Genomic DNA, 26,522 nt, shown 5'->3' with positions numbered 1-26,522 from the left:
AAATCCCAGTGTGTCCAGGCGCTTCAGACCTGAGAGGAAAAGGATTGGCGGCTGTGATGAAAGGATAGTTGTTCTTTTTCTGCATGGTGAAGTCTCACACTTTTTCTCGTTGCAGATCAAACTAAACAGTAAAGGGCTGATCTTCTCCGTGGGGCTCCTGCTGGCCTCTGTGTTTATGACTGTGAGTATACAACAGCATGTCCTCTCCCCAAAACCAGGACAGACTCTGCCTCTGCCAGATCTCTGAGTCCTCTCCATCAGTTTGTTCTCAATCAGTCTATTGATTTGTTCTCCTCCCACCAGCTTCCCTCCCTGTCTATCCATCTGACTGACTGTCTGTCTGTCTGTCTTGTCTGTCTGTCCAGGTCCTCGGAGTTCACCTAAACAAGTGGACGTTGGACAAGCGTCTCGGTTTCACGTGTCTCCTGTTCTACTCTGTCTTCCTGTGCTTCTCCTGCCTCATTGAGTACAACATCTTCACCTTTGTCAACCTGCCAACCTGCCGGGACGACTGAGACACACACATGACACATGTACACACACACACACACACACATATACACACCCACTAATATACATATGTGCACACACACATACAGGAATTCCAAGAGAAGTATTAAATAGATGGTGGTGTCCGACCATAGAATGAGAACCGCAAAGTATAAATCTAAATAATTTTAGGGCAGCAAGAGGCAAGAATTATTTGCAAATATCCGTCAGTGAGAAGAGATTACAGTCGTCTTCTTTTGTTTTTTGTCTTTTTTTGTGATGCCCATCTTCCTGCTCAGTGCAATATGGAGCCGCTCTGGTTGTTTGCTCACAGCCAGAGTGTGGGATTGATTTAAGGAGCAGAGATGGAATTGACTGACTCGTCACAAAGCCCTCACGCAGGACAGCACTGAGGACGACAACCACGACAACAAAAGAAAAAAAAAATAACTATTTGTCCGACTACTGCTCGACACTCCCCGTATTTAGACGTGAAAGTTGTGGTGTTTACTAGCTGCTATCCTTTCCCGAGAGGAAAGGCGGGTCTTTTAGATCTTCTAATCGAGAGTAATAACGATAAAAGCAATGATGTTAATGGGTGGGAGGGTGTAGCTTAGCGCTGAGGTGTAGATAATGAAGATTTGTCAAACTGTTGAATCAAGAGTCAGAGCTGCGAGTTGAAGTCTTCAGGCAAAGAACAGGACCTGTGGTGCAGATGAGCACATTTTTCAAACTCTGTTATCTATTTCTATTTCCGTTACGTGGTCTGTAGAGTGATTTCCAATTATGTTGATTGTTCAGAACATTTTCATATACAGCTGCATTTTCAGATTAGAGCTACACAACCCCCACCACCACCACTACACACACAGAACCAGGGCATTATCCAGTCACCTTTTTATAAATGTACTTCAATAGCATCACAGCTGTAGCTTCTGTGTTTTGTACTGGAGAAGAATTAACTTCATGTTAGCTTTACGGAGAGTCCTCCTGTAAATAGCACACCTCTGTAAATACCCCCCAGATGTCATATTTATTATTTATTCATATTATACGCACATTTCTCCTCTGGTGGCCACAAAACTGGGCAGTTTTTATTTATGGGCCCCAGGGTTGATCCACACTTAAGATCTCTACAGACGACCACTCATGTACAAACAAGCACAATTTCCTTCAACGGCTGATTTAGTTGCGTGATGCGTGTGGATGTTTTAAAAAAAAAATCAGAATTCAAACTTGCACTGAAGAGCTTGGACTAGCTTCACAGGGAGACTCGAACTGTTCCTCCTCCTAATGCGTGCTGATTATAAGGAGAGCAATCCTTGTAAGATGAAGCAGGTTTGTATGAGATTATCATATCACGGTTTTAAAGGAGCAAATGTGCGTTATTTTGGGGGGTGGGCCGGGGTTCTTGTGGTGAGATGGACTGCTGCTTTTTCTCTTCTTGAAGATACTGACCAAATAGACTCAAAACAGTGGCGGCATTATTTCAAACGACAGCCAAGCAAGTTGGACAAGGGATTTCCTCTGTGGTGGATGAATGGATGGTCCTGCTTCACCCCCCCTGTGGTCCCAAAGAGGAGATGAGGTATTTAAGTGGTAGTATCGTAGGAGTAGAGTAAAGATGCAATATAAAGCATCAGGACTTTCAGATCCCAGCTGTAATACTTAAAAGTTGGGGTATCAACTTTATTTTTATCCAGGAGTTCTTTGTATTTTGTAATGCCTAATGTCTAGATTTGTCCATATATGGTAGGTTTGTGGTACATAAATATTCCTGATAGTTTTTAGAGCATGTGCAATGTGGTTTGTGAACCCTCCGCCGGGGGGATTTTTTTATTTCACTGCCGAGGCGAGGCCCGCCAGCGAAGTCACTCTATTCCTGTAAGACTTCCACCACTGCAGAAGTGAACACTCATCTGTCAGAGCCTGTTGATTCTCACAGAGTATCCATCAAAATGTCAGCTTCTCCTTCCAGACAGGTTCATTTGAAATGTCAAGTGCCCCGCTCCTGTCTTTCTTTTCCTTTTTTTTCTCATCGAGGGAAGACATGTCTGATTTGTTTCAGGTTAATATTAATTTATTGATCAATAATATCAAATCTGGAAAATATTATCTTTCAATTGTGAGAGATGAATGAATGTTTTTTTGTTTTTTGGTACATATATCATACATATTTATTTATTTCAGAGACACAGGCAGAGTACTCTGTGCTATGACCGGAAAACAGGGTTTAAATGTGTTTTTGAATCTTATGTAATGCAATAACTATGAGCTTACAAATATGTAAATATGCCGCTTTAATGATCAAAGACAAATTTATAATAGTTAAAAAAATGTATTCTCTTTGTAAATGCCGTCTCTCCACATGTGACACTGTAACGGCTCGTCATTCTTTGTCAGTGACTACAAACAATCAGAACAGGACTGTTAATTACATACAGAGCCCTACAATACTAAACATCATCATGGCCTGTTTTGCAATTTATGACTGAGCACAATTGTTACAATTTAACCCTAACCCTCTAATTTTCTTTATCATAATCATGTCATATCAGGGTAGAAATGTTTCTGCTCCTCAGTGATCAGAGACACGCTTTTAATGATTTATTTTATAGGTCCCATTTCCTAAAAAGATTTCCCAGAAAAAAGAACCATGTGATGCTAATTGCAGGGAAAGTGTAGATATAGAGAATGTTCTTAGAGAGGATTCAAAGTACATGTGTCATTTATTTTGAAGGAGCCAGGTTGCTTATTACCAGAGAAATTATATGGAAGCCCATTTACACCAAAAAGAAGAGAAAATAAATGGAATGTTAGGAGAAAAATATACATTGTCAGTAAAATTATTAATGAGATGATCAATCAGAAGTTCGACTTTTAAAAAATTATAAGGGGTGAACATTATGAAGTAGTAAGTCCAAATTATGACAATAAATCCAAACTTTGACTCTTAAGTCAAAATCATGATGCTAATTCACAATTATCAGGATGTAAGAATTTTTTGTCATTTCTTACTTAGTATGTCATCATTGATACTGAGTAAAAATCACAATTTTATTGTCACTTTAAATAAAATTAGATTTTCAAAGTCATACATAGAATTTCAGGACTTATTTCTCAATTCAACATTTTCTTTTCCTTTTTGTGGCAGAAATGGGCTTCTATTAATTATCTGAAAGAATTGCTGATACCTTCATGAAAAGATTAATTAAACCCAAATATTTTTTTATTTATTTATTGGAAACTCAATTCAGCATATATTTTAATTGTGTGCTTGACTGTAGACAATTTCACATATTTGCCGAGTCATCTGACTTGTTGTGGAGTGACTTTGATTTACTGACTGACTGACTCTAGATGAAGCTAGCAATAATTAATTGGAAGTGTACTAACTGAGAAACGTCTCTGTTTTAATTAGAATTTCTGAGCTGAAGTTCGAAGTTGCTGAGAAGCCATGGGACCAATGAAATAAAGTGTTACTTAATTATTTTAAACCTCTGTCAAATCCCAAAATGCTGAAATGACTGTTGGTACACAAAGGTTAGTTTCAAAACATCAACAGTTTGTGATTTTAATAAAATGAAGAAGTGATATTTAAGTCTTTGTATTGTAGCATTCCTGGCTCAAACTAGTATCTATGACTAGCCACAAGCTCATTTTTGGTAGGGTGAGTAAGATACAGATATTTACTCTTAAGTCATATAATCTACTGGCTGCTGAAGAGAAATCACTCAGTATTATTAGTATCTTTATAACCCAGGGCATTTTTTCAGTTTATCATATATATCAGAAAATATCTGTATCGTGCACTTTACCATTTAACAACTGATTCTATAGATTATTTGGTTCAATACATTCTGTGCTGCTATTCACTGCATGTACCTAACACCTAAACATGGAGTACCCTGTCTTTAAAACTAACCAAACCACCACAAAGACGCTCATGTTTTGAAAAGAGGCGTCTTGTAGAAGAGATTTCTAAATAATTTGTGATATTCACATAGGTGATATTGCTCTTGTACATATGTATATAGATAGGTGTAAATGTATTTATATATTTTTTTGTCTCAATCTGTATATCTGTTGAATATATTTTCATAGATCCTAGGTCTCCCTTGTACTCCCCTTTGTTTTGATGTGTTTGAGACCTCCGAAGCTATTGTCCTTTGTTTACTCGCATGGAAATATTTCAATATAATAAATTATTTATAATTATAAGGTAAATCTTAATGTACTTTGGAATGAGAGACCAATGAGTTTTTAGACAGCACTGGATTTAGTTTGAACTGGATATCCTAGATGACTGCATGCTTGTTGCTAGTATAGGATATAAGAGACAGAGTGAGAGTATTTGCAGACGATACGTTTCTTTACGTATCCAAGCTTTACCTCTTCCTACACAGGAAACTTTTCAACAGTTTACTTTGTGTTTCGATGTTTCAAATGTAATTTTAGAGATCATTTTGCTACCTGAGCATTAATAAAGTTGTCTTTGCTTAAGGTAACACAAGTTTTGTTGTACAATAAGTTTTTGTTGGACCTTCACTCACACTTGCATGCAGAAACATACATATAAAGGATGACCACTACCTTTTGATATCCATCATTTCAGTGATAGATTTGATGGCAGTGTTTGATGTACTCTGATATTTCAAGCAACATTTTGTAGAAATTGGTGTATTTGTTATGATTATATTACTTATGATCAAAAACTAGCAAGTCGATGTCAAACATCAAGCAAGTGCAACAACAGTAGACCCAGCAGCAGCTAATATCACTGACTAGTCCAACAGCAGTCAGCCTATCACTGACTAGTCCAACAGCAGTCAGCCCAGCTCGGCGTCTTTCAGGCTTTTATTTCACCAAGCTCTCACCATCAATGAAGTCAGTCCCAGATTTACTCTTATCTGGTGCCCCACTCAGCTTCCTCTGTCAACGTCCTTTTCGGATCCTTCTCTCCTGTAATTATGGCTGCTGAGCCTGGTTACATTGCCCGCTTGCTCAGTTCCGGTTCTAGCATGACACGAGCTCCACTCACCATTAGCAATTGCCCGTGCCTCAGGCTTAAAAATCTCCCCTTCTCATTGGTACAAACACTCCCTGTTGCTCTGAGTTTACAGCCTGGGCAGCCCTGCTAACAAACTCAACTAACATTAGCTAACAGCATCTATAGTGACAGTGTCAGTGTAGCATCAATAATGTAACTAGAGTAAAAAGTCCTAAAATTAGTGTGTAAAGAATACAAGTAAATGTCCTGCAGTTCATTTACAGTATTAATAAAAGCAAAATATACTTCAGAAATAGAAGTACTCATAATGCAGAATAGCCCCTTTCAGTTTAATTCTAAAAAAATATATCACATTATTGGATTATTATGTGATGGTCCTCTAACCTGCTTGCAGGAGCAGTTTGCAGATACATAATCTGGGCACCATGACTGCTGGTGAAAAAAGATGAATACCGAGGGGATCAACAAAGTGATTAGAAATCATCCTTTTGGAACCATGAATGTAAACACAGAATTATCAATCAAGTAGATGCTGAGCTATTTTTCAAAACAAATTAAAACTTTGACCTGTGCACGTTTCAGTCAAGCATTGATGCCTTTTCAGGTCTTTGACCTGAATGTTGTATTTTCATCACTAAACAACTCTCTACCATGAAATCTGTTTATAAGAATAATTGTATAATAGTATAAGTAGTATATGGTGTCTGTAAGGGGCTGGGGCCTGTGCTGTGGAATGCAGCAGCTTTCTTGGATACAGCCCTGAGTTGAGGTGACTTTTAAGCCTGTGGAGATGGCAGACTGACATGTTGAGCATTTAAATAACAGCATCCACCAGCTGATTGGTCAGTGAGAGGCATCGAGCTTGGACAGAAAGCGAAGTGATGACGTCAGGCAAACAAACAAATAACAGCTAGATAAAAAGATTTTAAAAGACAAAAACTTTCACAAAAGTATTTGATCGGGTAACTCCTTTAGCAGGTAATTTGTCTCTACTTCTGACTTGACACACTGCTACTACTAACTTACTGCACTAGTTTGTTGCATTAAAAGACACACACTTAGCTTTTGCTTCAATAATTCCCACCAGCTAACCGTGCTCTCTACAAATACCAGAAAGCAGAGTCCTCCTGGTTATGTTCTTTTTCAGGATGCCTTTGTGACATCTGTCCAGGGATTACAGATGGATAATTCTAGTATGTTTACAGCAGCATTTAACAATGTGCACAGCCCTTATCAAATAAGTTGCCACTATTGAGAGTTTTAATGCACATCTTTGTGTGTATAAATGGCATTTAGCATATTTTGTTTTTGTTTCATTTTAGATGCTCCCTTTGTCACACTTCATGTATGTAGTTTTGCCTGGAAGACTCTTAAACTTGATTGATCCCGTGGAGAGAAATGTGTCATAAATCCAGTGTTTCATGCCAAGGTGTGATCAGATGAAACAAGTACTGCAGCACTCTCTAGTGGTGAAGTACAAGTACAACATCAACAACATTCAAAAACAAACATCAAGTCAGGCGTGTAAATCCATTTTAAACATTTATTAAGTGCAAAAGAATATTTATGACATCATTCAATGACAGATGTTTTTTGACACCATATAGAATATTATAGATATGGAAAAGCCGTCTGTGAAAAATCCCCGCACAGAGACACATAAATACTCACTTTGCTTTATCAAAGAAGTGAAGTTAGATCACCAATAACATGGCAGTATGAGACAACTCAAACTAGATAAACATGGTGAGCTATGTACAGGTTACATACAGATGATACATGACATTAATGCTACTCGACTGCCTCCGACAGGTCTCAGGTTTCCTTCAGCTGCATCACTTTTCAGTCCCCTCTGTGCTCACCTCGCCTCACACATCTCATCAATGTAAAACAGGAAAGGATGGAGTGTTATACTTCAATACGCTCGGTAAATAAACAGCATATCTATTTGACTTTCTGACTACTGGAACCTTAGAAATTCACAAAAAATTTCAAGTATTTGACTGACAGTACCAAACTCAATACTGATGTAGACTGGATTGCAGAGTGCGCCCATCTCAGTAACATTCCCCCTCCTTGTCCGCTGTACCTGCACATATCTTCTTGCACATTGTCTTTCTCTACGTTTCACTGTGTGACCTCAGACCAGCTTTAAAGCCCACGTATCCCACCAGGATTAAAAACCTTTAACGTTTGTCAGTATTACAGAGACTTCTAGAATTAGAAGACGGCAGCCAGCCGCAGTTGCTCCTCAGTCACATATTATCAATCTGAATGAAAAGGATGCCCTTAAAAAAACAATATCTATCAGCTATGATACAGTATCTTTCATATCACCAGGATAATCAGTAAATATATAAATGAATGTTACATTTTTTGAACACTGGCAGACCTGCCTGTTTCTAACATTAAACAAACTACATGCACAAAGTTTAAAATGTTAATCCTTAAGATTATCATATCAAAATGAGGCATTATGTATATTATACGCCCTGACGATAATGTTGGGATCTACCTGCAGATATGCAGCTTTGATGCACAGGAAATGCTGCATGTCGAAGACAGAAGGGAAAAGCCAGAGGCTCATCAAACAGTGATGGAGCCACAGCAAAGATCTGACAGAGATTCACTATCTTTAGATTCTCTTCCAGTTTCAAGTCAACACAGAAAAGGAGCCTCTGATATATCAGCAAGTCTACAAAGAAAAAGACAAAGTCTTGGCACATCAGCGTGTGTTTCCGGATCTTGGAAAGTACTGCTGCTTTTGTGTGAAGGCTGACAAATTGACTCAAGTGATGTCACATGAGTCAGTGTTGGTTGATGCTGAAGACTACAAAAACTCTGGAGTCATGAAGTTAGAGATGTCACCACACCTTGTAGCCTGTTCTTCCTCTCTGCTTGAGGAGACATTAGCTACTACTAGCAAAACACATCCCAATCTATGATGGAAAATTTCAGTGGTCGAGTTGCATTGTGGGTAATGTAGGTGTCAAGACTGTGTGGATTAAAAAAAAGACAAAATGTCTGGTGTGTTTTTTATGGTTCGGTTAATTCGGTTTGCTAGTTTGTTGTGGTTCAGTACAGGTCTTCTTTTAATGTGTAGAGTAAGGTATACTGCCCCTCAGAGGCGAATCATGTTCTGCTTCCAACAGAACTCTGAAAATATTTGAAAAACACACCACATGTGTAACACCAAACCACAAGCCAGCAGCTACAGCATCACTGAGTCAGTCCAGAAAAAGTTGCACAATGGGGCTCTTTATAGTTGTCGTTTTTTTGTTTTTTTTTAACATTATATAGACGTTTTCATCTAGCCTTACAGCTGACTTCCTCTTGCATTTGTTTCTAATGAATTTGTCCCGCTTCCATAAATGTTGACCGCTTGGAGAATCTTACATTGCTGTGTGCACTAGTCGCCACTAGGTGTCAGCAACACCCACGAAAACATCCCAACAATCTGAAGGATTAACAGTTTCAAAACACAAACAGCATAAAAACACAGTTTACCAGCAACTGTAACAAGTAAATCAAACTTACATCTATCACCTAAAAAAATCTGTTGTATGTTTAAAGTGATTGATCAAAGATTAGTCTCTCATATGTCTGAGATCTGATTTCCCTCTATGTACCCTAAAGGTAACAACAAGAACAGCTTACCCTGAATCAGCACCTGCAGCAATAATGCAGGAGTGGGAACACATTTTAGTTCATGTGGTCTTTACAGTATCTCCAACATCTCTACCTGAAGTGTGTTTAGACTTGTGTTCAGCAAGTTGCTCTGATGCCAAGGAAGTTAAAAACAAAAAAACTCCATCTCTCTCACTTCCTTCCCTGCTTTCCTCTTTTCCTCTTTCACCCATGTCTGTCAGACAAAACTTTCCAGCGAGAGGAAATGTGTCGTCCAAAAGGAGAAGTCAGGCTTTGTAAGGACTGGCACGACACAGCATCTTGCCCAGTTGAACTCTGTCAACATGCTGACCCTTTTCAGTCTCACGGAACCTTGTTTGTTGGAGATGACGGGCGACACTGTCACAGCTGGGAGACAAAGACCCTGTTCAGACTGTCAGTGAGTCCCCCTGCTACAGTCATATCGATATGGAGTTTCCATTGAGGTGGCTGGGTGGCAGGCTGAGGCTCAGAGTAGGACTCAAGCTAAGACTGGGCTGGGCAGAGGGGGCCGATGGGTCCATGCTGAGGTCATTCAGGTTGGCCTGGCTGTCGGAGGTCACAGTGAGGTCGTTGAGGTTGAGTGTAGGATTCGGGGGAGCTGGTGACGACGAGGTCTTGAGGTTGGCCACGCGGCGGAACACAAAGTGGAAGGGAGTGGCCTGCGAGCGGCTGTGGAGCTCAGCCTTGATCTTTTGGGGGTGGGTGTCAGGTGCCAGCTGCTGGCTGCTGCCCTCCACCACCAGGAACAGGCTGTAGTTCTCAGGGTCTGACACTTTAAACTTGTGGGCACACAGCTGACACACCTCCTCCACGGTGGCATAAGGTCGGACCTGCAGAGTCTTGGCTGTGCAGCCACTGTCCAGCTCCTGCAGCGCCACCCGTAGGTAATTCTGAGGGACATTCAGAAGAACACAATGAGACTGTGGCACACATAACATAGACATTAGGCCTGAAGTGCAACTTCAGAGAGAATTCCAGTCCTGTCCTGTCTTGTGAGCGTAATTAAAAGAGAGATGGATGAACATTTTTCATCATAGCGTTCGTCAATGAAATGAACATTTCTCAACATCATGTTTTCAGTTGAAAAATTTCCATTATACAAAGAGAACAACTGAATCTTTTGAGAACCAAGCCTGAGAATGTTCTCAACTATTTGGGATAAGTTCCTGTCCGGCCAGACAACGGTTAGAGCAGGTAATTAAACTGAAATACTCTACTTCCAATGTACACGTCATCATAACTCCTTTTTAACAGTGCCTGAGTGTCCGTTTCTATGTATTATAGTCTCAGGACAAATAACCACTTACTGATACTGACACTGATTTATCAGGATGATCCAGCTAGGTGCTTCAGACTTTTGTAATTCTTAAGAAAAGGCTAAAAAAACTGATGTGAAAGACAATTTAAGCTGAGGTGTCGAGTGTAAATGTGAGTTTTTACCTGGAAGTCATCAAAGGATGGGGCAGAGCGCTGGGTGGTACGCCGGCGGTGCCACTGGTGGAGTGTGTCCCTGGTTTCAGAGCTCAGCACTCTGGCTGCCTGCTCCTCCTGGATGTTTCTGATCAGGGACATAGCCCCATAGGCGCTGGTCAGATAGTAACCACCTGGACGTGAACACAAAGAGGCAGAGGGTTAACAATGTTGAGTTGTTCTTCAGATGTTTGGCGTCTTGGGTGTTTAGGGTGAAGCCTACAACAGACCTTCTCCGTGAAGCAGTGATGGGTCCAGCAGCTCCATCATGTAAAGTATCTCATTGTCCAGCTGCGGCATGTCGCACTGGGCCAGCACGTAGGTCAGCATGGGCAGGAAGTCATCAGCACCGTACAGACGACCTTGAGACACAAACAGAGCAGGGTGGTGAGTTTAAACATCATCATTTCATACCTTTTTATCATTGTGTCTTCATGCGAGGAAATATTCACCTGAATTGTCCTCCATGATGGTGTAGATGAGTTTGCAGACTCTCAGCAGCATGGTGACCTTCTTCTCAGGGGAGTACAGTTTGCTCATGGTGAGGAACTTATGCTTGATCTTCTCTATGGCCATGGGGTCTGGGGGCAGTGTGTCGGCCACTCCCATTTCCTGCGGAGGCCTGGCCTTGGCCAATGACAGGTTCTCCTTCAGCTCCTGCCACTCGCCACTGCGTACCTGGAACTCCTGCAGGGCCACGCTCACCACTGGTTTGAGGGACTTCAGGACACACTTGTGCATGGCCTTTTCCAGGACCCGGTCTGGAGAGGGGAGGACACAGGTGAGCTCCTTCACATGTTCACAGTTTGTCTATTTCAACAGTCAGTTTAAACTCAGCTGAAAAAAAGAGATCAGAGGACCAAACAATTTTAAATAAGTCGAAGGTTATTCTGTTTGCTGCAAACTAAAAAAGATGTTTAATCTGAGTGGAGGGAATATTTATTTATCCAGATGTTTGGAAGACTGGCTCTTTGAAACTCCTGGAAATGTGTTCAGAACAACAGGAAGTGAAGCTAAATGACCTCTTTCAGTCATTTATCTTTCAGAAAAAGGATTTCTTCTGAACAACAGCCAAAACTTCATAAACAACATTTCATATCATAGTTCTTTGTGAGATGGAACTTTAGTGTTGCTTATTAAGTCATGAATAATTCATGTTGTAGATACATTTTGAAGTTTTCCAGGTCTTTAGGACTCTGTTGTGTTCCAGCATTTAGTTTGTATACTGTATATTCATGCATCAACAATTCCAAACATGTATTTCTCTGTTTATTAGACGGGGCTTGGCAACTTTACAATGCCCTCTCTGGCTGTTTTGCTGTGAGTCAGCTTTGGTTATTTGCCGATTTGAACACACAAATTTCATGACAATGTGAGAGGAATGTGAGAAGCTGAGACCGGCGTCCTGTTTGTTTTTTTACGATGCATCTGATGTGCGTGAAAAGTGGATTGAACTTTGGTGGAGAGGCTGAACACACAGACAGGACCTATAAATAAAGAAGCTGAAAAGTTCAACGCTGTGGCTCGCCGACTTTGTGAGGCTGCAGAAGCAGCTGGAGGTCACAGCAGTGCGTAGCCGCACAACAAGAACTTTTGCCTGCCTGAGGAATGAAGAAACACTGCTGACATTTTGAAGGAAGAGCTCTGCTCCTCCGGAGTTTGTTTGATATCTGCAGGATGACTCAGATAACAGCCCGTAAAAGGTTCATGGATCATTATTCTGGAGTCATTTCAGGGCATTAACATCTCAGTACGAGTGGTGTGTGAAAGCAAAGCTCGCTATCTCGCCATTCGCCATCTGTCCAAGATGGTTGAGTGTGTTGTTGTTGCTGACAGTGTCAACATCAGCTTTTACAAGCTCAGCTCGTGCAGTCTGACTAACACCAACCATGATATCATAATATAGACAGGATGGATGCAGAGAGGGAGGCCAAACCACAGCACTGCTGAATAAGGACCACGTGTGTGTGTGTGTGTGTGTGTGTGTGTGTGTGTGTGTGTGTGTGTGTGTTGATTTTCCTCCAGAAAGGGTGAAGTCAGCAGGTTTTTTTGTTTTTTTCTTCAGCTGAGCACATTCGCAGACAGATCTTAACTTTCCACCACAGTCGGACGACATTCAGCATCTGCCGTTCACTTCGATACCGTTCACGTCACTCGCTGGTCTTAATGGAAAATTTATCCACACCCACTGATAAATCACCAATACCTGCCCGTACCTTCAGCTGGAACTGAACCCAGCAGGACACTCTCACTTCCTCATTCCATAACTACATGAACTGGTTTGAGAGTTGCAAGGAAAAAGAATGCCCGGCAAGCTGAGCTGGCACAATTAGTGTTGTTTTTTTGTTCTGATACTTTTAACTGGCACGCTACAGGAGCGAAGCCTGAGTGAATGTTGTTGGCCTTCAGTAATCCGGGATGTTATCATGTACCAGAACAAGAGGCTGCTGACATCCCGAAAGTGTTACTGAGACACTTCCTCCACTTTCAGGGAGATTTTCAGAAATAATAATAAAAGTTTAAAGATTCCCGGAAGAACCTGCGACAGGTACAAGGAAAAAACTAATGTTTCAGTCAACTTGGCAATCATTACTGCCTGAAAGCACCTCCATGCTGCATGTTAAGGTCAAAGTCTTTTCTTAAAAACAATAGCAGAGTGTAGTGAAGGTGTGCTTCAAAGCCACATGCTACACTCTGAACGACCTCCACAGTCTGTACGTAGGTAGAACCCTGAAGAAGGCCCACTCGGTCCTGGATGACTTCAGCCACCCCCTGAACTCTGAGTTTGAGTTGTTAGGCTGCAGATACACTGTGCCAAGATGCAAGAAGACACAATAACTCTTTTGTTGCTGCTGCCATCGGCCACCTAAACAGCTCCATGTGAGTTGCACATACAAATGTAATGTGGCATGTTTGTGTTGTTACTGCCCCTGCACCACAGACTGCCCCTCAGATAATATAGATTATCTCATATTTATATTATCTTATATTCATACACTCATATTTATTTATCACATACAATGTGAGTAGTACAATGCATTGTGGTCTGTTCTTCAGCTGAAAAACGTCCATCACAGTGTCACCATGTTTTGTTTTGTCAAGGCAACAGCCCAAACCCAAAAACATTGACTTAACTGTAATGGGGAAGTGAGAGAAGCAGCACACATTCACATTAGAATATTGAAGCGGTAAATTTGGGCTCATTTGCTTGAACAATGAATAAATGATGATTTGATTATGAAATCATTTATGATTCATTCCTGTGTTTGGCTTTTCCATTTCAGTTTTAGCCGGCCTACAACAATTATCTGTGACTGTTTTCAAAAAGCCACTGCTCCCAGTTTCTCCAGTGTTCATGTCAGTGTTTCCTGTCACTGGAAACTCAACATATTTGAGCTCAGCACTGTTTATCAGACCAAAAAAGACATCTGCACATGGCAGCTTGGACTCTATAATGGCCATTTTTCATGATTTCCTTACATGTCAGTCCAGTATGGATTTATAGTATTATTAACAATTCCTGTGTGAATCTGAGTGAAAAGTCTGTCTTATCTGATTTTCTAGGCAAAACAATGAATCGAGGAAATAATCAGCATATGAATCCCTAATAAAAATTCACACAGTGAGGGGACTGAGTGATAGAAAAAACTAAAACTGGGATTCTTCTCCTCGAGCTGAAGAATCAGTGGACTCCCCACAGGTCTGTTAAAGTGATTAAAAATGGAGAACGTTGTGCCAACATTCCTCATTCCTGGCATTAAGTTCAGGGCTCTGTTCATGGAACTCTAAAAGGGAGGAAGATCTACAGACACACAAATTAGACTTCTCAAAGTCAAGCTGTGTGTCTTACAGGTTTGTCACTTTCACCTGGTCACATGTTTCCAGCCTACAGAGGAACGGCTGAGACTGAATGCTGACCCCTCTGCACCTTTGTGTCCTGTCCTGGCTTCAAAGTGAATTCATGCAACGAGTTTACAGCTTCACCTTTAGAGTCAGAGTCAGTTATTTGTGTATCACAGACAGACGCTGGAAAACACAAGAGTCAGTCTGCTTATCAGCCAAGGACAGCCTAAACAAGCCACAGGGCCTCTTCCCTCTTTATATAAACATCCTCTCCCCAAACATCCTCTCTGTCCTCTGCTAACCTTCAACCAAACCCTCGTCCTGATTGTACATGGAAATGTCAACACTTAAGAGGTAATCCCCCACACGCCTCACACACCTTCTCATTGCCGTCACTGCTGTGTGATTGAGGCCCGACCTGTTTGATGCTTTTTTTTTTTTTTTTTATATAACTTTGTCTTTATTTTGGATTGCACAGGAATAGAAAAACATTCAAGTATAAAACAGTAACACATAACGGTAGAAAGAAAGAAAAAAAAAAGGGAAAAAGAAATAAATCAAGACATCACAGGGGTACACAATTTTCACCCTTCACTTTTCTCCCCTTTTGGATTTATACAATAACCATTTTTCCCATCTCTTTTGAAACAAATCTTCTTGAATTTTTAGTTTGAACGATAAATACTCCATATCCTGTATATTGTCCACGATAGTCCTCCACTGTTCATAATCCGGGATATCTGTTTTAAGCCAGTTCCTGGTGATCGCCTTCTTCCCAGCAACCAGAAAGATCTTGACCAAATATTGGTCTCTCGGACAAACAACTCCTCCCATATGACCCAAATAAAGAACAAGACATGAGCTGGGGATCCCATATCCTAAGACCACACAAATAACTGAGTGCACAGCCTCCCAGAAAGGCTGGATTTTACTGCAACTCCAAAAAACATGTGTATGGTCAGGATCAATTTGGTCACACTGTCTCCAACATGGCTGAGGTGCCTTAAGTTGTTTACTTTTAATTCGAGGTGTGATGAAATATCTTATTTGGTTTTTCCATGAAAATTCCCTCCATCCGCTTGACTGAGTTGTCGTTTGGTGTATGACCCACATATCATACCACATCTCATCAGAAATGTCCACAGCCAATTCTTTTTCCCATTTGTTCTTCACATACACAGTAGAGTCTTTGTTCAACTCAATCAAACACATGTAAAGTTTGGACACCGCCCTAGGCGTAACTTCACCATATGCCCGAGAGAAGAGTTTTATTATTGGATGTATATCATCCTCTGCTCTTTTAACTTCCTTGCAATAGTAGTCTCTCAGTTGTAGATATCTAAATAAATCTTGATTGGCCAATCCATATTCGTTTTTCATTTCTTGAAAGCTCTTCATTTTTCCCTTAAGGATCAACGAGCACATGGCAGTCACACCCACTTGAGTCCATTGTTTAAATCTAGGATCCAGCCTTCCAGGTTTAAAAGCCACATCGTGTGCAATCCATTTCAATAAACCGAGTTCCCTTCCCACCCTTAACTGTCTCACAACCGAATGCCATGTGTTTAGTGTATAAGTCGTTATCATGTCTATCTCCGACGCAAATTCGATGTTCTCTGGGATCTTTCGTTCACCTATGATCGTTTGGATTGGGAATGCAGAGACTGGTGCTTCAATATCCTTCCATCTAGCCTCGTAGGCACTACTGCACCAACTCAGGAGCGGACGCAGTTGCGCTGCTTGAAAATATTTTTTTAAATTTGGAAGTGCCATTCCACCCTTTCTTTTGGTCAGCTGTAGAGTACTATACTTTACCCTAGGTTTCTTTCCATCCCATATAAATCTTGATATTAGTTTATCCCATTTAAAAAATTGTTCTGGCGGTATAGGCACTGGTAGGGAAAGGAACAGGTATAACAAGCGTGGTAATACATTCATTTTTACAGTATATATTCTATCACTAAGTCCCATCGGGTATGTAGACCATCTATCAATATCTTTCCTTAAGTTTTCATCAATTTCTCCATAATTACTTTTGTACAGTTTTGTAAGATTTTTGGTAATGTTTATACCCAAGTATCTGATTGACTTTGCCTCCCAATTTAATCCGGTCTCCTTGAGTCTTTGGTTTGGTTTACAATTAAGCATGAGAACTTGAGTTTTAGACTTATTCAATTCGTACCCAGAGTATGAGCCAAATTGATCTAAGGACTGCATAAGTGGTTCAAACGTGACTGATGGATTTTTAAGATAAACCATTACATCATCTGCAAATAAACTTATTACATGCTGCTGATCGTTGATTTCTATACCTGCTATTGCTTCATTTTGTCTTACCATCTGAGCCAATGGCTCTATAAAAATTGCAAACAACGTAGGACTCAGATTACACCCTTGTCTTGTCCCCCGCTCTAGCTCAAATCTATCTGTCAAAGAACCATTTATTTTTATCCTAGCTGTTGGCTTAGTATATAGTGTTTTAATACATTGAATCGCCTTCTCCTCAAACCCAAATCTTTCTAGTGTGAGAAATAAGAAGTCCCAGGAGACTCGGTCAAAGGCAGCCGCAGCATCCAACGAAACCAACGCAGCTGGTGTCTTATTCTTGTTTATCCGATGCATTACATGCAAAGTTCTTCTAATGTTGTCCTGTGTCATTCTAGCAGTGACAAAGCCACATTGATCTTCGTCCACCAAACATGGTATGAAGGATTGAAGTCTTTTAGACAATATAGAGGTATAAAGTTTGTAATCCACATTTAACATCGATATTGGTCTGAAGTTTTGACAGTGCTGTTTATCTTTTAATGGTTTAGGAATTACAGTAATTATAGCTTCCTTCCACGAGGGGGGAGTTATATTATTCTCTTTAACCCAATTGAACGTAGAATGGAGTAATGGGGTCAGCTCTTTTTCATATTTCTTATACATTTCTGAAGGGAAACCATCGCTACCTGGGGCCTTATTTGTTTTCGATTTCCCTATCGCTTCCCCAATTTCTTCCATAGTTATGTTTTTCACCATTTCTTCATTTTGTACAGTACCAATGGTGGGAAGGTCCAAGCCACCAAGAAACAATCTAATATCCTCTTCACTAGAAGTTGATGTTTTAGCGTATAGGTCTTTATAGTAATTACTAAATACATTCTCAATTTCTCCAGACTTGTATTTTACTTGTTTTGTCTTGGGGTCCACAATTTTGTGTATTGCCATGTCTGCTTGTTGCTTACGCAAGCGTCTTGCCAGTAATCTTGCAGCTTTGGGTCCCGATTCATAGTAATTTTGTTTTAAGTACCTCGCTTTAATCTCCACCTCCTGTTGTAGGAGCTCATTGATTTTCTTCCTTATTTCACTAATTGATGCTTGTGTTTGCCGGTCAGCCTTCAATTTATGTTTTTGTTCCATTATCTTAAGTTCACTCGTCAGTTGTTTATAGTTTGCTAATTTTTCCTTCTTCAATTTACTTGAGATTGCAATCAATTTCCCTCTGATAACTGCCTTCAGGGCATCCCACAAGATCGCAGGGTTAGTTTCACCATTGTCATTCTCCTTCAAATAATTCCCAATGTCTGTTCTAATTTGCTCTACCACCTGATTACTATTCAACAGTCCAGTATTCAACCTCCATATTGTATTTCTCTGCCTATCAGAGAGACAAGCCCTCATGTAGACAGCACTGTGATCTGATACATCAGCTACTCCAATTTGGCAGTCCCTTATCAATTCTATATTTTCCTTTTGAGTATAGAAGTAGTCTATTCTACTGTATACCGAATGTGCATGCGAATAATGAGTATAATCTCTCCGAAGAGGATGCAAATCCCTCCAAACATCAATATATCCCATCTCTTCCCATGAATTTTTCACTAGTTTTGATAATGAAGTCTTACTTCTATTGTTACTTGTGGTATCCAGGCAATAGTCGATAACCACATTTTGATCACCCGCACACCAACATACCCCATCTGCCTCCAATGCAATAGTATCGTGTAACATTTTAAAGAATGTTTTATCGCTTTCTGGCGGGGCGTATATATTTACCAGAGTCACCTTTGTTTCATCTATAGTACCTTTTACAATTACAAATCTCCCCTCATTATCCCTTATTTCCTTTTGGTACTCAAACCGGACCTGGTTGGAGATTAAAATTGCCACTCCTCTTTTACGAGTATTAGTATGCGAACTGTAGTACGTATGCTTATAACCAAATTTCTTTAATTTCTCATGTTCTGAACGTGATAGATGGGTTTCCTGCAGGAAGTTGATCTGCGACTTCTCCTTCCTCAACTTAGCCATAACCCTCGCTCGTTTCACAGGGTCTCCCAGACCATTAACATTCAAGGACATAAATTTGATCTCAGGTTTAGTGCTCATAAACAGTTATGGAGTCAAACCAAAAAAATAAAGAAAAGGAAAACAGCGTACCCTTGCTGTCTAAAAGTGCAATCACATTTAAAAAAAGTAATAAAGACAATAACTATGTACAGGCACAATAATGTAAACAAAATCAAAACCAAGGACTTCCAGTAAGAGATGTCAACCCATCCCCTCCCCTGTTGACCCTCTTGTGGTATTGTGGGAGTAAACCCTACCATTGGTTGGGGCTCCCACCCGGTAGTGAAGTCCAGCCTAGAAGGGGTCTCCATACCAGAGTATTTATAGAACCATTCCCATAACCAACCATATTTGTCATTTTAAACCAAAGTAGCAAAACGTTTCACCTTTATTCCTCATTAATTTACACCCTGACTTTAACTATATAGTTATGCAAGAGTATCAAAACACCTTCCTTCCATCTACTCACACTCTCATGCCTTTAACCAGATGCACAGAGTAAACACTCAAACTCACCCTCATCCAGCCGACACTAGCTAAAGACACACCGTCGAATCATGCATCTTTTAAACACTCAACGTTTATATATTTGCAGCTTTCCTTTTGCCCTCCTGCTGGCCTCCGAGGTCTGGTCCTTTCTTCGATCCACTCGTTGCCAGGTAGAAAGTTTAGCTGCACGAAGATTTTCCAGAAGAGTAGAGTTTCCCCCGCTAGCTTCCTCTGATTCGCCGCCTCCTCCGGCGCAGCTTCTCTCGACCTCTGCCAGCTGCTCGTCTCCAAGCTCCAGTCCTCTTTTACGCACATCTTTGGCTGCTTCCGTGGCGCTCTGGTACATCACCTTCCCGGTGTTCCAGTGGATGCGGATCTTGGTGAAAGCCGTGTTGAACTTGATCTTATTTGCTGTCAAGACTCTCTTTATGTTGTCATACGATCTTCGTTGTTTCAGCACTCTGTCCGAGTAATCATGATCAAAGAACACTCTTCTGTCGCCGTACTTCACCGGTGGTGTCATTGCCCAGGCTTTGGCCAAAACCTTCTCCTTCACATCGAACCGCTGGAAGTTAATAATAACCGATCTCGGTGGTTCGTCTGGTTTCCTCTTCGGTCCCAGCGCCCGGTGCGCCCGCTGGATGCCTAGGTCAGTGTCGATAGCCAGTTCTTTGCGGAGCCAGTCGGTCATAAACTGCACCATCGTTTCACCTTCCGCTGGCGTTGCCTCTTCGGACAGTTGAAACACACGGATGTTGTTCCTCTTAGATCTTTGGACGACATCATCCAATTTATCCATCATTCTTTGCCTTTCCTCCAACAGCTCCGCCAATGTTTTATTCACCTCCAAACTCCACTCTTCCATTTCTTCTGTGCGCGCCAACGCACTCGCCATTTTGGTGTTTTGCTCTTCCATCTCCGTAGTAATCGTGTCAAACTTGCGATTGATCTCCACACTGAACGTCGCCCATTTCTCGTCCAGTTGCGCTGTAATTTCGTCTTTCAGGGCTCTCATGTCACTTTTCATCTCCTTACGCATGTCTCCAATTTGTTTGCTAATCCCCTCCAGGCCAGCCTGGACAGCCTCCATGTCAATCTCCTTAGCTTCGGGCGTTAGCGTCGGTGCACTCTCTTCTTCGTCGATTTTCTGGAGCGTACCTTCTGTTTGTTTGTTTTGGTGTCTCGTACTCCGTCTCGCGCTCCCTTCCCCCGACATTTACGTTCTTCTTTTGCCACTTTCAAACTTTTAGCGCAGTATATATTAGTTGGCTACGGGAGCTCACAACTCAAGCGACCGTCCTGTTCGCCACCATTACCGGAACCCCTCCTGTTTGATGCTTTTACCTTTCACACACATGTAAACACACACAGGATGGCCTGTAGACATGGAGGCCATGGGACTGTGACCCTGTAGAACAGATAGCCTGGTATAATCAGATGGAGAGGTGTGTCCATCTGTCCTGTCACTGAACCAAAGAGCTCTGCTGATACAGATTACTCCCTTCCTGCTTCCATGATATGGGCATTAAAAATAGCCTTTGTGTCTGTCTCAAACAATTCAGTAATCAGTCTTTAAAAACCCTGTTATGATTAATTTCAGCATCTGTTGGATGAAGTTGGTTTGGTAAAAAAGCCCTGTCCTATCACTGCATGTCATTTATTATCCATGTGGAAAGGAAAGGAAGTAAAGGGCGAGTCTGGCTCTGCCCAAAAGTAACTAAATAAACTGAGCAGCACCTTGAAACTCACTAACACACACATGATATATCTGATTAGTTTCTTCTGGCTCTAGCTTCATCTTCAGCAGCCTGATATGAGAGTGGTATCGATTATGTCATCAAACTCTCTGCAAGAAAAGCAATAAGGATATTTCCTAAAATGTAAAACTCTTTTTTTAATCCAGTGAAGCTGACAAATGAAGACATTTCATCATGCTGATGTGACAACCCTCTAAAATCTGTAAAGTCCTGCTCTTTGATTTGCAACATTATACTCAGAAACAGCGATATATGATACTGTATATGATCATTTTCCCACTCATATTCTCACAGTTTGTTCGTGCAAGAACAGACAGGAGAATGGTCTAGCTGGTATCCTTAGATAAAAATACCTGTCAGGGTTGTCTTAATTAATCAAATCAATAATAATAATACTACTGAAAATGAGCCTTGATGTGACATGCTGTTTTTCTCTTTTGGCGTTTTTTTACTTCGAGGTCAGATCTCAGTTCTGGTTCTGCTGGGAGAGAGTGTGGGACGGCTGGAATACAAGGAACTCTATTCTGCCCCACCACCACCAACACTCCCCTCGCCCCGCCTCAACATCCTGAACCCAAACACACACATGGCTGGGTTGCTGAATGAGCGCTGAATGAGGAACAACAACAACAACAGCAGCAGCAGCAGCAGCAGCAGCAGCAGCAGCGTCTTCCAGATTAGAAACTCAGTGTCTGTCTCCTCTGAGTGGTCTCCTTTCTTTCCCTGACTTCCTGTGTCACGTGTTGTTTTAAGTCAGCTCTACGTCCGCTGGATTTTTCCATTATTCCATTTAATGGACCAATCAGCCATCCCTCATTTACATTAAATACTGCATGAAAGCACAAACAGTCACACCAACAGTGCAGTCACATTACCTTAAAGCAAGGAGAGAAAGAGAGAGAGAGAGAGCAAAAGAAACTCAAAACCAAGACAGACGTGCAAACAGAGTAAACAGACAAGGGCGAGAAAGAGAGTGGAGGGGGCTTGCCTCGGATCCTCTCACTCTGATTGGAGAGTTGGCTTAAAAGAACTGGACTTGGAGTAACTGCACGACTTGGCAGGCAGTCACCCAAATGCACCTGGGCCAGCCGGCCGGCCGGCCTTTTTTTTTTTTAGTTGAGTTGAACAGAAAACACTCTGAAGCTTCCACAACAAAATGTTGTGCAACTCTTCCAAGAAGTCAAACCGCAGCAGCTCCCAGAGCGTCGCATGCGAGAAAAACAGACCATTCAGAAAACAAGGCAAGAAAACACAGACCAATCTATGAATCTTACACCAGCACCAGATGTCAATCAAACCTAAACCTTCAATCTTCAATCTTACTCTTTGATCCACACATGAAGAAAAATAAAAAGTAATATCTACTCTGACTCAGTTTTAATACATTTTCTATAAATCCCGAACAAAAATCACTTCCTGTGCCTTGCTGAACATGTTAAAGCTGTTAAAGTTACATCAGTTGGTAAATGATGCAATTCAGTAGATGTTGGACTTGTGAGACATAAAATGGAGGCATCGGAGGCGGATATATCCGGACTGTAAAAAAAACACTGAATCCTACATTTCCCATTATGCAACTGGATAGTTTTTGTAATACAGCCTTTCTATTACAAATGAGGTCTGAAGCACAGACTACGAAAACACTGATGACATCACTATGACATCATCCCCACAGACGACGTGTTCTGTTTTCACTGAACTTCACTGATTGTGTGTAAAACTGGTGAAACACTTCTTTATTAAAATATGTGCTGACACTGCCACTAATAAGATGTCAAACTGAGTTCAGTCAAAATCTCATCAACACTGGCTACATCTGGCTACAGAACTGACTAAAATGTCAACATTCGTGATCAGTGCGCAACGAATCTTGACTGACATAATTACAGCCAGGTGAACTGTTTGAACGGGGCCAGTAGGAACAGGTTGGTTCAACACTCCTCTTCCTCCTAACATAAAACCCTCTTTGTGCTCTCTGTTTACATGTTACTCCATCCAGAGTCTAACGCAGCCACTGAATCTTGGCCTAAATAATTCAAACTGCTCTTCCGGCAGGTGTGAGTGCATGTGTGAGTGTGTGTATGTGTGAGTGTGGGTGTGTGCACTCTTATGTATCTATGTGGTTGTGTCTACTTTCCCCCTTTCATGTTTCTGTCATGGTATTGTAAGGTGCAATAAAGGCTGGATATAATAAAGGAAATGCAAATATTGGTGTTGGATTACAGATTTCAGTTTCAAAAGGTAAGTCTGATTTGACCGTGGATTCTGACTTATAATGGTCAACCAACAGTTAACTAAAATGACCCTGGTGGCCGTGGTTATTGCACACATGAACATAGGTGTGCACATGTAGCGGCACATGTGAGGATGATGTCCTCACTAATAAAATGTTGAAGTGAAACTGCCGCGTCTGCATTAAAACTCTTTCTGTGACACAGTGTTGGTCCTAAAAATAATCACTAATGTTTTGCGAACACACACATTAATCACTCCCACTCTGTTGAGTTGACGAAGAGGTCATGCTGCTTAAAAGGTAGAGATGAAGCAATCGAGCAGTCGCAGCACGTCAGCTGTAATGTAGTTGACCGAGCTTTTAGGCACACGAGACACATCCACAATGACTATAATTAAAGTATTAAGCTGACATTGTTTCCACAGCGAAGTAACGGTTACATCTGCATGAAACAAGCTGGTAAAACCAGTGAAATAACAAGGATGACGCAACAAGAGCAAGAGCTACTAGGGTACTCACCAATCTGGTCTTCTGGAATGAGGCTCTCAATTGGAGGCTCCAGCTCAGAGCTCTGTCGCAGGTAGCTCTTCATCTGAGTGATGAACTGGCGCAGAGTCTGCAGAAGCTCCAGTCCAGAGGCGTAGCCCTGCCAAGCCTGGGTGCCTGCCCCCTCGCCCATGTAGCTGAGGTAGTCCTGCACCAGGCAGCCAAAATACGAGCCTTTATCCCTGGACAGCTCCACCACCCTGCGGATCGCCCTCTTCTCCGGTGTCAGCAGCGAGTTGAAAACGCCGCTCATCTTGCGCAGCTGTCCTCGCAGGGCCTTCTGCAGCACCAGAGCGCTGGCGCTGGGGCGCCGCTTTGTGCGGTGTCCCGGTGGCACCATGGTCAGGTCCTGGTCTTGGTCCTGGTCACTCTCGAGACTGACGCCATAGTCGGGCTCCTCCTCGTCCTCGTCATCTTCATCGTCGTCATCCTCCTCCATGCTGCAGTAAGGCAGGTGGGGAGGTGGGAGGGAGAGGGGGAGGTGGGTGTTGAAGTCAGCCACAGTGGGGGGGCTGGGGTCATGCAGAGGAGGAAGGAAGAAGGCCGAGGACTGGGAGAAATCCAGAGAGTCTGAGGAATCTGTGGAAATGCTCATGTCGCTCAGCCGCTGGCCACCGCTACCGCATTGCTTGACTGCTTCTTCTTCTTCTCCTGCTACAACTGACGGTTTGCTTGTTGTCAGTGAAGGGTCTGGAGGACTGCTCGAGTCCTGGTCAGAGGTTCTGCTAGTATTACGCAGTTTTGCCCTTTTAAGGGCCTTCTCAATAGTCTGTTCCTCTAGCGCCAAGTGGCACTGGGCATCCTCCTGACTGGATGATGGTGAGGCTTTTACCCGACGTGGGGAGGAGGAGAGAGATGATAGAGAGATCGGCAGGGAGGGCCGAGGGATCGATATGGGGGAGCTGATGCTGAGTCTCTTGGGAGGTGAGGATGAGGGGCTGATGCTTAGCGAAGAGCCAAGGCGAGAAAGGAGGCTGCTCCCCCTCTCCCTCTCCCTTTCCCTCTCCTCCACCTTCTCCTTGGGGACATTGATCCAAGAGATCTTCTCCGGCATACTGCGCTGTCGGAGAGGACGGGCAGAGCGCCGTGACGTAAAGTGAGGTGGTGGTGGGCGCGGAGGGGGGGACCGTGACACACTGTCTGCAGTGCTCAGCTTCTGACTGCTGCTGTTGCTGGATTCACTGTTATCGTCCTGTAGCCCGGTGTTTCTGCCAAGGCTCTGCAGGTTGCTTTGACGTGCCTGGCTGCTGTCACTGTGATCTGAGCTACAGTCGTCAGAGCGTTGAGTGTCCTTGTTGTCAGTATCTAGGTTGCTTCTAACAGGTTCCTCCCTCAGGCCTTGCTTTGTTGTGCCTGAGGAACCTGAAGCGGTGTCTCCGTCTGGTTGGTGAACCTTTATGAAGAGGGGGTTGATGAAGCAAAGAGCTCCATTAGACTGGCAACAATCAAGCTCAGATGGTGTGCGAGTTCGAAGCTGAGGGTATCCTGGGGTGGTTGCCAAGGAGACTGTGCTCTGGGAAGGTGGAGGTGGTCTGTCGGGAGCACCTATTCCTGAGACTGAGCCCTTCGTCTTGTGGCACAACTGATTGCCTTCCCAGAAGCCTGTGTGAGACAGAGAGAGGAATATTCTACTTAGATTAAGTCAAAACACAAAACATAATAGTATGTGGACTGAGCCAACATTAGCGTGGCCAAACCTGAGCCACAGATTCAGGAGCTGCCTCTTCACCAGCTTTCAGACAAAAGAATTAAAAGAATAGTCACTGATTGTCATATTATAGGTTTGTTGGACTCACAATGGACAATTTTTTTAAAAAGGGATTTTTCCTTCCTTAAAACCTGAAGGCCTACATTACCCACAATGCAACCGCCAACAGTTTAGTCAGATCACATTCCAGGGTGCTCATTACATCTACTGTATCCTAGACCCTCCAGCCTCATGCAGAGATGAAGAGTGGGCTGGTTACAATACCCTGAGGTTTCCTGACCAGCCCTAACCCCTAACCCGTGACTGGGACGACCCGGGTCAAAATTCAACCTTTAACCTCCTAACCCTAAGACTGTGTGCAGCTTCCCCTGGAGAAAAATTACTGAAAAACAACAAGAGGTGCAGCAGTATATTTATTGTTAACTGCACTGCAGAACACATTTAGTATGTCGGTACGCTGCATTAACTAAATAATTTTAGTCTCAGTCTAATTACAGTCCATGTCAGGGCACGCAAGAACATAAATTCCAGCTATAAAGTTTTGTCGATTAGTTGCTGACTGTTGCCAAAACTGTACTAATGAGCTCATCGCATCAAGGGTACAATAAATCCCATTTGTAACAATTTCAAGCACATGACACCAAACAAGACGGTGTTATCAGTCAGTTATAGTGTCACTGTTGTTGACATGATTAGTCTGAAAATGGTTCCAATGAACACGCTCATTCATTTGTGATCATTACAGAGGTGTTTCGATGAGTGGAGGTAGTCTGAAACAGGTCCTGTCTGTACATACAGACTGTGTCAAAGCAATAACAAATGCTATAAAGATATTTTTCCTTCATATACACAGTTATTTAACTGAGTCTGAACAATACTGACATTTAGCTTTGCATATCTCAATCATCCAATCCTTCCAATGACTCAATACAAGTCCTGCAATTACCGGGCTCATAAAACCTCTAAATGCTG

At 42.1% G+C, this 26,522-nt stretch overlaps 2 protein-coding genes across 5 annotated transcripts in view; one reads left to right on the top strand and one right to left on the bottom strand.

Annotated features, from left to right (window-relative positions):
• The window catches only part of slc24a3 (solute carrier family 24 member 3), a 100,986-nt gene extending 97,625 nt beyond the window's left edge, over window positions 1–3,361 (top strand). The window contains exons 16-17 of the mRNA XM_010749173.3: window positions 116–181; window positions 366–3,361. Coding sequence (XP_010747475.1) covers window positions 116–181; window positions 366–515 — 216 coding nt within the window. The 3' untranslated portion in view covers window positions 516–3,361. The remainder of the gene's footprint in view (window positions 1–115; window positions 182–365) is intronic.
• A 3,668-nt stretch (window positions 3,362–7,029) lies between these two features.
• Window positions 7,030–26,522, bottom strand: part of LOC104933668 (ras and Rab interactor 2) — a 59,769-nt gene continuing 40,276 nt past the window's right edge. For all 4 annotated transcript variants that reach the window (XM_019256248.2, XM_010749171.3, XM_027273490.1 and 1 more), the window contains 5 exons: window positions 23,816–25,444; window positions 11,092–11,400; window positions 10,870–11,001; window positions 10,610–10,773; window positions 7,030–10,059 (listed from right to left, as the gene is read on the bottom strand). In XM_019256248.2, the coding sequence (XP_019111793.1) occupies window positions 9,586–10,059; window positions 10,610–10,773; window positions 10,870–11,001; window positions 11,092–11,400; window positions 23,816–25,444 (2,708 nt within the window). In that variant the 3' untranslated portion in view covers window positions 7,030–9,585. The remainder of the gene's footprint in view (window positions 10,060–10,609; window positions 10,774–10,869; window positions 11,002–11,091; window positions 11,401–23,815; window positions 25,445–26,522) is intronic.

This window comes from Larimichthys crocea, chromosome III (genome assembly GCF_000972845.2).
Source record: "Larimichthys crocea isolate SSNF chromosome III, L_crocea_2.0, whole genome shotgun sequence".
NCBI classification, from domain to species: domain Eukaryota; kingdom Metazoa; phylum Chordata; class Actinopteri; family Sciaenidae; genus Larimichthys; species Larimichthys crocea.
The sequence above is the reverse complement of the archived record's forward strand: the minus strand, read 5'-3'. Positions and strand labels throughout refer to the sequence as shown.